Source organism: Sus scrofa, chromosome 16 (genome assembly GCF_054392235.1).
Source record: "Sus scrofa isolate SSC_HxYL_T2T_F1_AM1 chromosome 16, Sscrofa_HxYL_maternal_Yorkshire_Landrace_v2.0, whole genome shotgun sequence".
Classification (NCBI taxonomy): Eukaryota; Metazoa; Chordata; class Mammalia; order Artiodactyla; family Suidae; genus Sus; species Sus scrofa.
In genome coordinates, this window is record NC_139398.1 from 67245185 (window position 1) to 67263451 (window position 18267).

Below are 18267 nucleotides of genomic sequence, written 5' to 3' on the forward strand. Positions count from 1 at the left end.
TCCCTCATAACTTCCTCCATTCCAGCCCCACCAGCCTCCTCACTGTTCTGCCCATGTCCCAGAACCACTCCCACCACAGAAGTGGCGCTGGCTGTTCACACCTTCTGGAAGGTCCTTTCCCTGGCTCCCTGCCCACCTTTCATGAATCACTCCAACATCAGTTGCCTCAGCCCCAGGTTTTCTGGCCCTGCTCTTCTGTTTCCATAGCACTGGCCAGTTCCTGACATATTATACAACTTTTTTGTTGTTAAGTACAAATTGTCTGCCTCCCATCAGCTAGATTTTAAGATCCAGAAGGAAGGGGGACTGGGGTATACGGCTGTATTGTTCACTGCTGTATCCTCCGTGCCTACATCTGTGTCTGGTATGAAGCAAATGCCCCTCATAGAACTGGTGTATAAGTGGGTGATTGAAGCAATGAGTGACATGAAGAGGGGGACAGAGGTTTAGGAAGGAGCACCAGTGGGTTGGTTTATCAGCCCACCTCTCACCCCTCCTGGATGCCTCCACACTGGGCATCCAAAGACATAAAAGATGCCCAGAGGGGTAGAGTCACAAAGCATGAAGGAAACCGGTGCTGGCAGGAGGAGGAAACTGCCCATCTTCTCCCAGCTGCTGAGCGTCAGAGCCAGAGTCAACCCCGGGGGTGGCTGCCTCCCAGCTCTTAACTGCTGGGTCAAACTGCAGCCCCTCAAGGGCTCTCGAGCCCTAAACCGTATGTTCCTCATTCATGACATAAGAATAATGTCACCTCCTTCCTAGGGTTGTTGTGACAAGTCTGAATGAGAGAAGGTCAGTATCGAGCGCTTAGCCCGGTTCCAGGCCTCTGGGAAACCCTCAGAAAGTGACAGCTACCCTTGTCCCTCGGTCCAGCCATTGCATCTGACAGATGTGTATAAGGCGCCCGTGCTGTTGTCCTGTACAGAAGGACAGACAGACCCGGTCCCTCCCCCAGGGCGCTGAGAGTCCAAGGAGAGAGGTATCAGGAGCGCGGATGGATGCTGTCGAGGAAACGAAGGGGAATGAGGTCCGAGAACGGGAACAGGGCAGAACTTTGCATTTCCCTGGAGATGAGGGGCTTCTTTGAGAAGGGGCCGCTGATGCTGAGGACTGAAGGCTGAGGTGGGGCCAGCCAGGCCCCCCAGGAGGGAACTTCAGGCAGGCGGGAGGAACGGCACGTGTAAAGGATCTAAGCTAAGAAAACCTCCACAGGGAAGCCAGGCAGCTCACAGCTGGAGCGCATCAAACAAGGGACGGCATGGGGAGGAGCTTCCGGGGAGGAGCTCCCGGGGGTCCTTCCGCAAGTGTAGGGTCCTTCCGCAGAGGTCAGGAAGGAGGCCTTTGCAAAGACTACCTCTGGGCTTTGAAGAGAGTCGGCCTCCGTTTCCCAGATCGCTTTCCTCCTTACCCTGAACCCAGAGCAGACCTGCCTGGAGAGCGGGTCCTAGGCTTGCAGACCTGGATTCCGCAGGACGAGGGTAAACTGAGGTTCATCGCTCAAAGGGGGCCCTTCTCTTCTCCCAGAAACCTCCTGTCCAACCCCTTCAACTGCAACTGCCACCTGGCCTGGCTCGGCAAGTGGCTGAGGAAGAGGCGGATCGTAAGCGGGAACCCCCGGTGCCAGAAGCCCTTCTTCCTCAAGGAGATTCCCATCCAGGACGTGGCCATCCAGGACTTCACCTGTGAAGGTGAGAAGGATGGGGGCAGGCTGGGGGAGGGCGGGGGGCAGTGCCTGAGAAGGCAAGGATGCTAGGAGAGAGGAAAGGTGAAGCGGTACCTGCAGGTCAGGACCCCCACCATCTGAGTCTCTGCCCTCAGGCCTGCAGCGGGAGCTCTGAAGGGCTCTGCGGGCCACTGCTCGCCCACATGGCTTCGTTGTGCAAATGAAGCACAGATGGGCTCTTTCTAAAGACATTTTACTTCTATCAGTCAGAAATCTGCCATAATATACTGCTTTTGTTAAAACAAGATAACTTACAGCCAGCTAAGAGAACAGTGCTGTAGCAGATATTCTAATGTGCAGTATGCGCAGTGAGACTGGTGTCCTTTAGATGATGCCAGGGCCTTGTGCAGTCCGCTACCTACACAACAGGACATGGGAGTCCTGGGCCTCAATTTTCTTTCTTGCATCATGATGAGGCTCAGAGTATGTGCTCATGAGAAAGAGACTTCAAGATGAAGTTTCTGGGATATTCCTGTCACTGGCTAGGCGATAAGTAACACCTGAAGATCCAAGGCTTTGAGTGTCAGGATTCCAGAGGACTTATTTGTTTGTGTAAATTCAGGCTAGCACAATTTTTACTTAGCCAACTTTAGGTTATCTCAAGATGGATGAACTGGTTTGTAGTTTAATTGAAATTAAGGTAAAATGGGGAGGGAGTTTGCACTGTGGCTCAGTGGCTTAAGAACCCGACCCATATCCAGGAGGATGTGGGTTTGATCCCTGGCATTGCTCCGTGGGTTAAGGATCTGATATAGGTTGAAGATGCAGTTCAAATTGGATGTTCCTGTGGCTGTGGTGTAGGCTGGCAGCTGCAGCTCTGATTGGACCCCTAGCCTGGGAACCTCCATATGCTGCAGGTGTAGTTCTAACAAAAGAAATAGTAATAAAAAATAAAGGTATAATGAGGGCTGCAGAGGGATTGTATGTATAGTGGAAGGGGGGGCGCGGGGAAAGGTGAACACAGCTCTGTCCCAACCCCCGACCACTCCTTTGGTCAGTTTGACTTATTCCTGATCCAGTTAACAGTGGCCTCTTCCCTATCTAAAATCTGGTTAATGGAGTTTTTAGCATTGTCGTTTGATGTTCAACGAGGTAGAAGATAAACAGCTCTAGTCCCCTACCCAGGCACGTTTTCCCCTCCAACCTCAGATGAGACCAGAAGGCTGCTTGCTCCCAGTTCTGGCTCTAAGTGGAGGGCCTCCCTTTATGGCAGACAGCTGGGTGGAGGGCATGGACCTCACCTGCGCCCGGGGTGGGGATGCCTCCAGCCCTCTCACTCCTGGGCTCTCCGCAGGCAATGATGAGAGCAGCTGCCAGCTGGGCCCGCGCTGCCCAGAGCAGTGCACGTGTGTGGAGACAGTGGTGCGGTGCAGCAACAGGGGGCTCCGTGCCCTCCCCAGAGGCATCCCCAAGGACGTGACGGAGCTGTAAGTACCCCTTCACTGACCCCCTGTAATCCCACTACCACCTGCATCCATCACACCTCACCCCCAGTGTCCAAGCAAGACCGCCTGGGGGTGCCCTACCTCAACAGGTCCCAGCAGGGTGGTCAGAGCCCCAGCAGGGGGCTGGCAGCCGTCACACACACACAGGACAGGAATCACTCCCCCTCAGTGCCTCTGCCTGGCAGGGGACGCATGTCCAACCCTCCAGATTACAAGTGGGAGGGCTATTGTCTCGTTTTCTGTATCATCCCCAGGGCCCCCCATCTGCACTCTGCTTTCTAGATTCCCCAACAGTCCCTCAGCCTGACACCAGAATGAGCACAGGATAATCATAAAGACATCGCCCAGCAGGCACACGGGCCCCCCTGAGCACGTCTGTGAATGAGACCCTATTCCCCCTTAAAACCACCTGTTTGCCAGGTGAGCTCCAGGACCCACTTACTGTCTGTCCAGGAGCCTTCTGGTCCCTGCACCCCAAGTGCCTGACACCAGCTCCTCCGGGATTGCTCCCACCCCAGAAGCACCCAGTTCAATGGAAGAGGTGCCGTTCCCTCCCCAAAGGGCTCTTGCTATTGTGGAAAGAACTTATTTCCAGCCCCCTAGAAAGCTCGGAGTCCCAGGAGCAGGGAGGCCTCTCTGGAATGTCCCAGGAGCAGTGCAGCCGTGCTCAGGTGAGCACCATGCGCTGGCACAACCACACGAGCCGCATTCACCCTCACATTTCTTCCTTCCTTCATTCACCAACAGCCACATGAGCTGCATTCACCCTCACATTTCTTCCTTCCTTCATTCACCAAACACATATTTGTTGTGGGTGCCTCGTGTGTCAGGTGCTCTGCAGACACCGGGGAGACAATGGTGAGCCAAACAGGCGTACCCCCCCCTTCCATCATCTCAGAAGCACATGTGACATGACACCCGTGAAAAGGGCTACAAAGAAGAGGAACAAGGTTGCTATGACATCGGAAAGTAGGAAGGTTTGACGTGAGGCTGGAAAGGCTGCTCTTAGGGTGGGGGGTGGAGCCGGAGCTGGGATCTGAAGGGCAAGGAGCAGATAACGAGAGGAAAGGGAGGCTGCCTGGGCAAAGGGCTTGTGCTAAAAGCAGGCAGGGCTGGGAGAGGGGCTGCCGGGAACCCAGAAGACCCCCCTGCCTCCGCCCCACACTGCCACCCGCATCTCAAGCTGGCACTCTCCGCCTGGACCGCAGGCACAGCCCGTCCTCCAGGCCAGCTTAGCAGGTGCCCTCAGGCACAAGCAACAGATTCGACGCCCCCAGGGAATGTTTCTCTACTGGGCTCTGCCAGCGCCTCCTGGGGCAAAACCTGAGTGTGCCCTGGTCTAGGAGAGTTGAGAGGTTCCTGGTGTGTGTTGTGGTTCCTGGCATCTCCTGGCACTCAGCAAGGCTATGACCAGGGCTGCCTGCCCAAGGGAAGGAAGAGGTTGTGATCGTCACTAAAAAGTCTGTGTCGGGAGTTCCCATCGTGGCTCAGTGGTTAACGAATCTGACTAGGAACCATGAGATTGCGGGTTCGGTCCCTGCCCTTGCTCAGTGGGTTAAGGATCTGGCGTTGCCGTGAGCTGTGGTGTAGGTTGCAGACGTGGCTCGGATCCCACATTGCTGTGGCTCTGGTGTAGGCTGGTGGCTACACTCCGATTTGACCCCTAGCCTGGGAAGCTCCATATGCTGCGGGAAGCAGCCCTAGAAAAGGCAAAAAGACAAAAAAAAAAAAAAAAAAGTCTGTGTCAGCCCTGGGTTTGGGTTTGGGCTGGGGCCATGCGCTTGTGGATGTAAATAAGGGGTTCTGTTAGTCTAGGGGTGTGGTTCTCATTTGGGGAGTGGGGGTCGATGTGCGTGAGCAGGGCCTCAGTGCAGTGAGCTCCACACCCTTTCCCTGGCAGGGGTTTGCATGGGCATTGGGGCTGCAGATAACCCAGGTACCAGCCTCCTTCCTGGCTAATTGGGCGCCAGGTGACACATGTCAAAGAGAAGAAAATGCCGTGAAAACAGGCCCCATGGATGCTTTTCCCCAAAGCTCACGAAACAGAGATTGAAATAACAAAGATAATTGGCTGTGATTATAAAGTCAACTTCAGGGCTTTGGGAGGAGACCTGATTTCCTGCTTTGGCAATGATGGTGCTTCCCTCTGCCAGACATGGGTTCCAGAGCTCGCCAAGGAGAGCAGCCCACACCTCTGTCCCCAAACCATCTCCCAGAGGGGAAAAGGGGTGTGTGGCGTGGGCAGGGGGAGTCAGAAAAATAGATGCCAGAGAAAGTCAAAGCTGGCAGGCCCAAAAAACAGGGGCTTGGAGGCCTCTTGTTCAGGGGCATCGGCGGAGTCCAGATTCAGCCTTTCCAGCTCCCTCGGGTATCACTAGTTATCTCAGGCAGCGCTGCCAAGGTACAAAACAAAATTAAGTTTAATTCACTGAGAAGGAGAAAAAAGAATTACATAGCATTTCTCCACAGGGCAGGGTGTGGGAGTCCGCAGCCAGCGCGAGAGAAAGGTGGTGCCGTCCAGACAGGAAGGGATTTTTCCCTCTAGGTGGCGCACTGCAGGCTCCCCCCCCCCCCGCCCCCCGCCACCCCATTCCCTGTGGGTGTCTTCTCTGGTCCCTTTTCTTGGATGAGTTGGGCCAACCAGAGGCCTGCTTCACCCACATTTGCTCATTCAGCCACCCCTCAGCCCCATCCCACCAAAGCTGTCTTCGAACGAGGCTGTTTGCAACACTGTGGGTGGACCTGGAGGGTATTGTGCTTCATGAAGCTGTCAAAGACAGACACATACTTGGGAGTTCCCGTCGTGGCTCAGTGGTTAGCGAATCCGACTAGGAACCATGAGGTTGCAGGTTCGATTCCCTGACCTTGCTCAGTGGGTTAAGGATCCAGCGCTACCGGGAGCTGTGGTGTGTAGGTCGAAGACGCGGCTCGGATCCCGCATTGCTGTGGCTGTGGCTGTGGCGTAGGCCGGCAGCTACAGCTCTGATTCGACCCCTAACCTGGGAACCTCCATATGCCGCAGGTACAGCCCTCAAAAAAAGCAAAAAAAAAAAAGAAAAAAAGGGCACCTTCGAGGAAGGATTAAGAGGCATGAACTACTGTGTATAAAATAAAATAATTGCTCCAAGGATATATTGCACAACATGAGGAATGCAGCCAATAGTTTATAATAACTTCAGTGGAGTATAGTCTATAAAAATATTGCATCACTGTCTTGTGCACTAGAAACTAATATGATATGTGCATCAACTGTACTTCAATTTTTAAAAAAAGTAGGGCCAATGTACCACCTGTCCCTTTTAGGGATGGGGAACTTTCTGAGAAGTAAAATCTACTTTCCAAGTCTTATCTTTGGAAAACAGCCCAATTAGGATTAGAACGCACAGGACCCCAAATCTTGTCCATTATTCCAGAAGACCTTAAACTTTGGGTTCTCAAGACCCCTTTACTTTTTTTTGTTTGTTTGTTTGTTTGTCTTTTCTAGAGCCACTCCTGCGGCATATGGAGGTTCCCATGCTAGGGGTCGAATCGGAGCTGTAGCTGCTGGTCTACACCACAGCCACAGCAACGCAGGATCCAAGCTGCGTCTGCAACCTGCACCACAGCTCCTGGCAGCACCAGATCCTTAACCCACTGAGTGAGGCCAGGGATTGAACCCTCAACCTCGTGGTTCCTAGTTGGGTTCGTTAACCACTGAGTCACAAAGGGAAGTCAAAACTGGCTTTTTTTCTTTAACCTGTAAGTGCACGGAGGTGTAGACTAGTGACTACTAATGTCATTTGGTGCCACTGCCGTGATTCATACTGAGGTGCCAACGGTTTTACTCACAGTCCAAATGGAAAACAAGGTTTTAATCTTACTGCAGAAATTGTTTCAGCTTTATAGCCCCCACAAAGGAGGATCCCCGGGAGCTGTGGATGAGGCTTTGAGAACCACTCAGATCAGTTACATAATAGCAGGCAAAGAATACACAGACATACCCGCTCAAAGTCAACCTCAAGTTCCTGATTTAAAAGCAAACCTACAAGGTCTTATGAACAGCAGAGCAGAAGCAGATGTGGGACATCTGAGCCCCCAAAGTCACCAGCACAAATACTGTCTGCAAAGATCAGACCGCATCACCTTCAGAGCTTTCCATTATTCTGTTTCATGGGCCTTTTAGACACAGGCTTATGCCTCTGAAACAACTTGCACTTAAAAATCTGTTGGCTTCCATTTAAAGGATGTTAACTAAGATCAGGGCTCCTGGGTTTCTGGGTTCAAGAAACCAACTCTGCAAGCCTACGTCGTCCTGAGGGCTGGAGGGGAGAATGGGAATCTAGTGCCCATAAATGGTGTCCTCACACCGTCCATTCCTGGTCACTATCCAGGAAGTGTTGCTACTGATTTTGGGCTGAGGACCACGATCATGCATTTGGTATTGCCAGGGATATCCCGAGGAGAGGGGAAGAGAGAGGTGACATGCCTCCCCAGGCACAACTGTTGGAAGAAAGAATTTCTATAGGGATGTGGCGTCTGAGGACATCATGGGAAGCAGGCTGGCAGTGCAAATGTACACACACTCACACACCCTCATGCTCACCAGTGCCGTGTAGCTCTGACTTGCAAGGGCTGGGGCTTGACCAGGAGGGCACAGGGCTGAGACACAGCTCTTTGAGAGTGAGCGCGGCAAAAGGAGATGACAGGAACGCATTGATTGAGAGTTCCCATCATGGCTCAGCAGAAACGAATCCGACTAGTATCCATGAGGATGCAGGCAGGTTCAATCCCTGGCCTTGCTCAGTGGGTTAAGGATCCAGCATTGCCATGAGCTGTGGTTTAGGTCACAGCTGCGGCTCGGATCTGGCGTTGCTGTGGCTGTGGTGTATACCGGCAGTGGCAGCTCCGATTCGATCCTTAGCCTGGGAACTTTCATATGCTGCAGGTGTGGCTGTAAAAAGATGAAAGAAAAAAAAGAAAGAAAGAATGCCTTGCCTGAAGGAGAGGGCAGGACTTGGTCCCAGCTCTGCCTAACTCCAGGGGGTTAGAGGATGGAGTCTAGGGTATAGCAGGTAGCTCAAACGAAGGTGAGTTCTCCTCACCTCAGATCTAATTAGGGTGATGGACATGCATGCAAAAGAGGGGCAGAGCAGTGCAGGAAGTGACAAGCGCAAATGAGTGGCGTGGGCAGATGTGCTCTGGGATACCGAGGAACCCAGGAGATTTTTACCCACCCCGGCCTTTAGGAAAGCAAGGGAAAATGTCCCGACTGCAGGAGATCCAGCACAGCTTCCATTTATAGAGCATTCACTGTATGCCAGGAGCTGTGCCAGGTTTTTTCGGAGAAGATCTCCCTTAATCCTCCCAACGACCCTACAAGGCAGCCATTATCATATCCATTCTGTGGTTGAGATCCCCGAGGCTCAGGAAGGCTGAATCATCTCTTGAGATCACACTGCCAAGAAGCAGCAGCATGTAAACACCGCCCCAGGTCTGTCTGACCCCAAGGCCCAGCTTCTAGTCACTAAACTCCTCCCCCACTTTGGCAGAAGCCCAGGTCCCTGTGTGCCCAGACCTGTGGCCCGGCTTGTTGGGGAATTGTGAATGATAGCCAAGCAGTGAGAAGGCCAACACAGCTCACCTGCCGTGATGCAATGGGAACCTGTCTGTGGTTGGGCCCAGTCCTGCAGCTGGACCTTCTCTAGCAGGGCTTGCTGCTGGCTGAGAGGGGGCTGCTGCTTTCTGTGAGCCCCTGTGCTGGGCAGGCTCCCCAGAGCACTTTCTAGAGCAACTGCCCAGCCCTGATTGCGTCCTTGCCTTTATTCAGCCCCAGGAGAGGGACAGAAATCACCTGCAGGCAGCTGGAGGGAGTCAGTCACATCTTGGGAGAGCAGGTGGCTGGCTCCTCGTGGGCGTAGAGCATGTAGGAGTCCTGGCAGCCGCCCTGGCCTGGAGGAGACCTCCGCAGATGCTTCAGTAGAGGACCCTTCTAGGCTTCGGGCAGGCACGGCCATCTGTGGGAGGGACTGACAGAGGCCTGAGCCAGCCCCCTTCACTCAGTCAAGCGTCCACTGAGTCGATTGTGCCAGATCCTGTCATAGGAGCTGGGAGCACAGCCGCTTCCGGAGCAGATCACATCCCTGATATCAGAAACTTAGGATGAGGGAGAAGATGCGAAAGCTCACCCATAACCTAGGCGTTTCAGAGAGAATGCAGAATAGTGGTTCCCAGGAAAGCAAAGGGGGAGAGGGGCGGGGGAGGAATGCTCTCCGAAGGCCCCAAGGTAGAAGGATCTTCACGTCGGAGAACACAGGCCGAGAGGTGCAGCAGATGGAATGCAGAAAAAGAAGGTGTGTACCGAACGCTAGGAGACGCCTGTGTAGGGGCCACGTAAGGGCTTGATGAGGGCTGCCGCTTGATCCCACGAGAAATGGGGGAGCCGAGGAAGAATTTTAAGCAGGGAAGTGACGTGATCTGATTCTCCTTTTAGAACTATTACTCTGGAAGCCGACTCAGGAGCATAGACAGCTAAGAGAGCCTTATCTATCTTTGAGTCATTGTGTATATTATCGGGTGGGGGTCTGTATGTGCACGTGTGTAGGTACATATACGTGTGAATGTGTCTGCATGTGCAGACAGATGAAATGCAAGCTCAGGAGGTTAAGTATATACATATATATAGAAACCACCTACAGCCGATAGATAGATTCAAAATGTAATGAATAATTCAAAGATATTGGGGCCGGGTACCACCCCAAGGCTTTCTGCAGAGACCCTTATCTAATCTTCACAATCATCATCACTTGCAGACAGTAATTAGTATCAACCCCCTTCTACAGATGTGGCAGCACACGTTCAGAGAGAGTGAGGAACTTGCCCAAGGTCACACAGCTATTAGCTGGTGGAGCCAGAATATGAGGCTCAGCCACCGGACTCCTGAGCTGCCCACGAGTCAGCTGACCTCAGTGGGACCCCAGCCTGAAGGTGGGGCTCCTGGAAGGTGGCTGCCCTTCCCCTCCTCCACAATTCAGTAAGTCCAAGAGTGTTTGGCGAGGCCCTTGTCAGCACCGCAAAGCTCAAAACAGAAATGAGGAACACCCGTTCGACAGACAGGGCTGTGTGTGGATTTTCATGCGAGGCAGACGTGTCCTCGTGTGCTTGCGCCGGAGCTGAAACAGAGCATTTAAATGCAGATCAACGCAAAGTTTGACCTGCTAGAGATGCTCCAGTAGTTCTAAGGCTGGCAGGGCAAGAGTGCAGCCTTCTGAAGGGGTCCCTCCGGGGCTTGGGCTGCAGGCTACAGGCAACTTTGGAGTTCACAGTGTTCACGAAGGGCTTCCTACAAAGAGCGCTTTCCCACACAACCACATCTGCATTTCTGAAGTGAAAGCTTTTGATTCCCTGTCTTCTGAACCGTGATGCCAAGTCACCAGGGACGTACCACACTCAAAGCAGCTCGCTCGCAGCCCCCACTTGGCTCCGGCGCAGTGCCACATGCTCCCCCTGGGGAGTTTTGGGGTCACCATCACACAGTGATGTTTCCTGAGCATCTAGTGTTGCCCGCTAGTGTACAAGGATGGTGTAGTGAGACCTGGACACTCAGCTCTGGCCCCGATTTGCAGGAAGGGTGTCACCTGTGGGGGTGGGTGATGGTATCGGGGAAGCGAGGCTTGAGCCGGGGCCAGGCGTCTGTGTCAGTGAACTAGACAAGGAAGAAGACGAGGGACCCACATGTGCAAACACCTGCCCCCCAAGAGGAGAGTGGGGTGTTCAAGGAGGGGTCAGGCTAGCCAAGGTGCAACCCAAGGTCAACGGAGAGTTTGCTGTTAGATGAACCAGAGAGGCAGGCAGGGCCTGCAAGGGTTAATTTCATGTGTCAGTTCAGCCAGACTGTGGCACTCATTTGTTTAAGATAAGATGTTATCCTGAAGGTACTTTGTAGGTGCCATCAACACCTATTATCCATTGACTTTTTAAGTAAAGGAGATTACTCTCCTTAATGTGGGGGTGGGCCTTGTAAAATCAGTTGAAGGCCTTAAGAACAAAAAACTGAGGTTTCCTGGAGAAGAGGGAATTCTGCCTCAAGACTAATATAAACATCCTGCTTGAGGAGTTCCCATGTGGCCCAGTGGAAACGAATCCGACTAGGAACCAGGAGGCTGTGGGTTCAATTCCTGGCCTCACTCTGTGGGTTAAGGATCTGGCATTGCCATGAGCTGTGGTGTAGGTCACAGACGCGGCTCGGATCCCAAGTTGCTGTGGCTGTGGTGCAGGCCAGCAGCTGTAGCTCCAATTTGACCCCTAGCCTGGGACCCTCCATATGCCATGGGTGTGGCTCTAAAAAGCAAAAAAAAAAAAATTCTGCTTGAGTTTCTAGTCTGCCAGTCTGACCTTCCTGAAAATAAATTCTCTCTACACCCCTCTCTACGTGTGTGTGTGTGTGTGTGTGTGTGTGTGTGTGTGTGTGTGTATAATGTACTCATATTCTGTATTGGTCTGTTACTCTGGAGAATCCTCACTGATACAGGCTTTGCAGAATTGGGGCAAGAATTGGGCAGCCCTTCTCCAGCAAGCAGTGAAAGACAAGGAAGGATTTTAACCAGGGACAGAGGCCAATACAGTTGGCACGGCACTGACCAGAGCCAGGCTGGAACCCAGGGGAACTGGCATGGTGGGCACCAGAGGCTCCAGAATCATCTGTGTCATGGTGCCCACCCTCCAGGGACCTGAACCTCCTTGTGTTAGATGCTGTCGGCATCCCTGAATCCCAAAGGCCCTTTATGCATTTATTCATTCGTTCAGCAAATGTTTGCATTTATGGAACACAGCCTGCACTGCAAATGGAAATGAGCCAGGCCCAGGGCATTCCATGACACCCTTAAAGGGTTTTGGGTTTTTTTAATCCAAGGTCCTGGGAACAGCCTTTCTCCATACTCATTCATTCATTCACACATATCTGAGGCCCTGTGGTGAGCTGAGCACTCTACTGTGCTCTGGGATATAGCAGGAAACAAAACTGGCACAATCTCTAGCTTTCCGCAGCTTGCATTGTAGTGGAGCTGGGAGAGCAAATGAGTCCTGGGAGCACATATTTTCTTGGGCTGAGGCGGCCGAAAGGGACATAGGAGTGGAGAGGTGAGATAGCCCAGGGCTGGCGCCTCGGGCTCTGGAGTCCAGCAGAGCTGGGTTCAGATCCTGCTCCAGGGCTTATTGCTTAACCTCTCTGAGCCACGGTGTTCTTACCAACAAAATGGACAAAAATACCCAGCACAAGATACCCCCCAACTCCAGAGGGTTAAATGAGATGACAGGTCAGAGTCCATCTCCCAAAGCATTGGGGTATCCACCTCAGCAGATGCTGGGGAGTCCTAAGCTTTGTTATTGTCCTGGTCATTGCGTTGTCTGTCAGGTTAGGTGACTTGTCTCAAGACACACAGCAAGCTCGAGCCTCAGGCCCACCCTCCGATGTGCTTGCCACTGAGCCTTTGATAAAGACCCAGCAAGAGGACTTGGGCTTTCAGTATCATGCTCTGAGTTTCATCTTCGATGCCTCAAGGTTGCTAATAGAGACAAAGAAAAGAAAGTGAGAGAAATGAGCAGCAGGAGAGGGTGAGAGATCACTGCCAAGCTGAGGCTAGCCTTCTCCAGGCCGCTCCCTCCCTGGGGGTTAATTAGTCTCCCTCCAGCAGAGATGCTGTCTGGACCAGCGCCTTCCCAGCAGCCCTGCTCATTCATCCAGCTCCTGCCTCCCAGCTTCCCTCCATGCCCCACCATCCACATACACTTCCCGCAGGTGAGCCGGAGGCGCCTCTTGTCCTCCCTGCCCTCAGCCTGCAAAGACCCTGGAATCCCACCACCCCCAAGGCCTCCCTGCCCAGCGAAGAAAGCTGGGAGTCTCCCATCACACGCCCGCACCTCCCCACCACCACTGAGCCCGCACCCCTGGCATCCACAGAGTGTAAATGCCCCGTAGGCAATGCTTCAGGAAGATCTCTGAAACACCAGCTCCTGCTCCTGTCTGCAGGCATGGCCTCTCCTTGTGCTTTGGTTTTTAGGGTTTTCCTTTTTTTTAATTGCATTGTAATGAACATACACTATTGTGTGAGTTTCAGATGTGTGCCGTAGTGATTCAGTACTTTTATACGTTGTAAAACGATCACCTCCATAAGACCATTTACCATCCATCCTATACGGTATCACTACCTTCCTCATGCCCTACATTCCCTCTCCGTGACTTATTCATTTGATGGCTGGAAACTTGTATCTCCTGACCCCTTCTCCTATGTCATCCATCCTCCAGCCCCTTCCCCTCTGGAAACCACCAGTTCTCTATATCTGTGAGTCTGTTGCCTTTTTGTTTTGGTTTTTAGTTTGTACTTTTTTTTTTTTTTTTTTTTTTTTTTTGCCTTTTTGAGGGCTGCTCCTGCAGCATATGGAGCTTCCCAGGCTAGGGGTCAAATCAGAGCTGTAGCCGCTGGCCTACGCCAGAGCCATGGCAACACAGGATCCGAGCCGTGTCTGCAACCTACATCATAGCTCACGGCAATGCTGGATCCTTACGCCGCTGAGCAAGGCCAGGGATGGAACCTACAACCTCATGGTTCCCAGTCGGATTCGTTTCCACTGCGCCATGATGGGAACTCCTCACTAATATTTTTAAAGTTGCAGTTCCAACTTTGCCTTCTCTAATAGGCTTCCTGGAGCATGAGTCTAATACGGAGATTCCACATTTATGTGAAATCATATAGTATTTGTCTTTCTCTGTCTGACTGACTTTACTTACACAGTACCTTCCAGGTCCACCCGTTTTGCTGAAAATGGCAGAATTTTATTCTTTTTAAAAATTATTTTATCAAAGCATCGATTTAGGAGATTCCCATTGTGGCTCAGTGGTAACGAACCCAACTAGTATCCATGAGGATGCAGGTTGGGTCGCTGGCCCCACTCAGTGGGTGAAGGATCTGGCGTTGCTATGGCTGGGGTGTAGGCTGGCAAGGTATCTCCGATTCGACCCCTAGCCTGGGAACGTTCATATGTCACAGGTGCGGCCCTACAAAGCAAAAAAGAAAAGAATTGGCAGCAGAGTGTAAACAGTTGTAAACAACTGAAAAAGTATAATTGAGGTACAGTTTTATTTAATTTTTACTGTACAGCAAATTGGTTCAGTTGTACATGGTATGTATATTCTTCTTCATATTCTTTTTCATTATACTCTATCACAGGGTATTGATATTGTTCCCTGGGCTATATAGTAGGACTTTTGTTGTTTATTCATTCTTTTTTTTTTTTTTTTTTTTTCTGTGTGTGTGTTTTTGCCTTTTGTAGGGCCGCTCCCACAGCTTATGGAGGTTCCCAGGCTAAGGGTCTAATCGGAGTTGTAGCTGCCAAGCCTACGCCATAGCCACAGCAACGTGGGATCCAAGCCGTGTCTGCAGCCTACACCACAGCTCACGGCAACACCGGATCCTTAACACACTGAGCAAGGCCAGGGATCGAACCCGAAACCTCATAGTTCCTAGTTGGATTCATTAACCACTGAGCCACCATGGGAACTCCTGTTTATCCATTCTGTACATAACAGTTGGCTTTTGCTAAGCCTGAACTCTCTATCCATCTCTCCTCCATCCCTCCCCCTTGGCAACCACAAGTCTTTACTCTGTCTGTGAGTCTGTTTCTGTTTTGTAGATAAGTTCATTTGTGTCATATTTTTAGACTCTACAAGTAAATGATATCACATGGTATTTGTCTTTCTCTTTCGGACTGACTTCACTTAGTATAATAATCTCTAGGTCCATCCATGTTGCTGGCATGACTTTCAATCTTTTTTATGGCTTAGTAATATTCCACTGTATATATGTGCCACATCTTCTTTATCCATTCATCTGTCAGTGGGCATGAAGGTTGTTTCCATATGTGGGCTATTACAAATAAGGCTGCAGTGAACATTGGGGTGCTTATATCTTTTCAAATTAGTGTTTTCATTTCCTTTAGATAAATACCCAGAAATGGAATCACTTAGTCTGCTTGTAGTCTTTTGAGGAGACTTCATACTGTTTGCCTGTACCATTTTACATTCCCAGAGGTGCCTGAAGTTCCCCTTTTCTCCACATCCTTGCTGACACTTGTTTCTTGCTTTTTGATCATAGTTGTTCCAACAGGTAAGTAAATTGACCAGCATGATCTGCTCCACTTCCTGCTGTTCTCCCCTCACCCACCAGACTTTGGCCTCCCCAGCCTTCTTTCCTGCAAGTTCAGGGCCCTCTGCAGGCTGCATTCTCCTGGGCTGCATCCCCTTGTTGGCTGCAGCTTTCTGCAGTAAGCCCTTGGCAGGCTCCATTGCTACACCCAGTTCCTTGCCTTCAAATCATATGTCGCAGTTTACACTTTATATTACTTTATATGTGTGTCTCCTCTCTCTCCTTGTCCCACTCTCCACCTCCCTCCCTCTCTCCCTTCCACGCACACATTAGATTTTTAAATGCCAGAAAGTAGGCACCAGCCATGTCCTTCTTCACCCGTAGATACGGTACCTAGTACATTGCAGTTGCCCAATAAATATTTCTGCCTGAATAAATGAATAAATCAGTGACTACATTTCCCTTGGCTCCTCTGCCTGAAGGCATGATTTCAGTGTGTGTTTGTTTGTGTGTGCGTGGCTAAATTTTAAGCCAGATGATCAAGCTTGCTGAAGGCAGAAATGGGGTCTGGTTCATCTTTGGGTCTCTCCCAACAGCTGGCATAGTTCTTAGCACATAATAGATACACAACAAAGACTGAGGACCAAAGGGGTGTTAATCCAACATGCCATAGCAACCAGAGACCATGTGGGGTCCTGCCCAGTGTTCTGTGCCATGAGATTCCCTCAGGATCAGTCAAGGGAATATAGCCACTTGGCCTTAATTTAAAATGATAACTCATTTCACCTTGTCTTTAAAGCTAAGCCCAGTTTGGTCTTTGACAAACTTAACCCATATAGTATTTTAACTCATTTCATCCCACTCGGTCCTTTTGTGCTGGGCCTCCTGGATGCCAGGCAGTGTGCTGGCACCTGATTACTCAAGATGCAGCCTATAGACAGGAGTTGCCACCATCTCCCAGGAGCCTGTCAGAAATGCAGGCTCTCCAGTCTGATGGCTGCCCTCTGGATCCAGATCTTCTTTTTGCAAGATTCCAGGTGGTTCATGTGTACATTACAGTTTGAGAAGCCCTGAGCTAGAAAAACATGGGCCTAGTGCCTGCTTTCGTGAAGCCCAAGGCAGGCACAACACCAATGAACAGCAGCAGCTGCATATTGGCTGCTCTGGGAGAGGAAACTCTGAGAGCTCTATATCCATGGAAACTCACCCAGGAGATCAGAGCAGGCATTATAAGCCACCTTAAAGATTTTGCTAGTGTGTCCCTAGAGCCCAGGGAAAGGGGTTTACAGCAAGGATGGGAGTGAATGAATCGGCCCATGTTCCCCCTTGAGGGGAGTAATAACCTTCAAAATGTGTGATCAAAACAAGACTTCTGGAGTTCCCGTCCTGGCTCAGTGGTTAACGAATGCAACTAGGAACCATGAGGTTGAGGGTTCGATCCCTGGCCTTGCTCAGTGGGGTAAGGATCTGGTATTTCCATGAGCTGTGGTGTAGGTGGCAGATGCAGCTCAGATCCCACGTTGCTGTGGCTCTGGCGTAGGCTGGCAGCTACAGCTCCGATTGGACCCCTAGCCTGGGAACTTCCTTATGCTGTGGGTGGGGTCCTAGAAAAGCCAAAAAAAAAAAAAAAAAAAACCCACAAGACTTCCTCCTGTCTTCAGCCACCCTCGAGTGTCTGGTGGGCAGGTCGTTATAGGACCCCAAAGTCCAGACGGGTCTAGGCTCAGCCTTTGCCTGGCCAGGAGAAGTCTCCTTCTGTTGATGAGCCTGCATTCTGAAGCCACGGCCCCTCCCGTGTGTGGTCCTCCTGCTGGGGACCGCAGCGCAGTGCTCCAGAAACATGCCCCTGTTTCCTCAGTTTCCAGATGCGCATCAGAGATACGCAACATGGAATTAGGGTTCTGAAGATGCATCCTGGCCCAGCTCTCTACACCCTCTGGTAGCTAAATAGAGGCCATGTGGAACTGTGTTTAAGACTGCAGTCAGAGAGACCTGGGTTCAAGTCCTAACTCAGCTACTTCCTTGCTGTGTGGCCTGAGCAAGTATCTTAACATTTCTGACCTTCTGTTTGCTCAACTGCGAATCTCTACCACCTAAGGGTCTTGCGAGGGCCAGGTACAAAATGGGTAATTTATGTAGTCAACAAATAATTTATGAGACACCTGGTATGTCCCCCTCTGTACAGTCTTGGGGTGGGGGTGACTTCACCCTCAGGCAGTTTTAGATAAGAGCCCTGCCATCATGGAGCTTAGCAGCCCAGTGGGGGAAAGGGTCATTAGTTGAACCATCACACAAAGAAATATACATGTTTTTTTTTTTTAATATTTTTGCCTTTTCTAGGGCCGCTTCCCGCGGCATATGGAGATTCCCAGGCTAGCGGTTCAATCAGAGCTGTAGCTGCCGGGCTATGCCACAGCCACAGCAATGCAGGATCCAAGCCGCGTCTGCAGCCTGCACCACAGCTCACGGCAACGCCAGATCCTTACCCCACTGAGCGAGGCCAGGGATCAAACCCGCAACCTCATGGTTCCTAGTCGGATTCGTTAACCACTGCGCCACTATGGGAACTCCTCTTTCTTTTTTTTTTTTTTTAATCTAAGAAATATTAAATGACTAATGTAGTGTGTACTTTGAAGTGGGGCAAAAACGAGCTATGAAGTAGTAAAACAGGGAGTTCCCATTGTGGCTCAGCAAGTTAAGAACCTGAGATAGTCTCCATGAGGATGCAAGTTCGATCCCTGGCCTTGCTCAGTGGGTTAAGGATCTATCGTTGCCACAAGGTCACAGATGTGGCTGCGATCTGGCATTGCCGTGGCTGTGGCATGGGCCAGCAGTTGCAGCTCCAGTTTGACCTCTAGCCTGGGAACCTCCATGGGCCACAGGTGCAGCTCTGAAAAAAAGAAAAGAAAAAGAGTAAAACAGGGATCCAAGCCAGCTTGGGAAGTCGAGGGGGCGGGGGAGGCATCTCGAGAAAACAGCATCG

The 18267-nt window shown here is 51.3% G+C and overlaps 1 protein-coding gene across 19 annotated transcripts in view; it reads left to right on the forward strand.

Annotated features, from left to right (window-relative positions):
- SLIT3 (slit guidance ligand 3) overlaps positions 1 to 18267 on the forward strand; it is a 914676-nt gene that overhangs the window by 830703 nt on the left and 65706 nt on the right. For all 19 annotated transcript variants that reach the window (XM_085001790.1, XM_085001791.1, XM_085001793.1 and 16 more), the window contains 2 exons: positions 1525 to 1688; positions 3018 to 3150. In XM_085001790.1, the coding sequence (XP_084857916.1) occupies positions 1525 to 1688; positions 3018 to 3150 (297 nt within the window). The remainder of the gene's footprint in view (positions 1 to 1524; positions 1689 to 3017; positions 3151 to 18267) is intronic.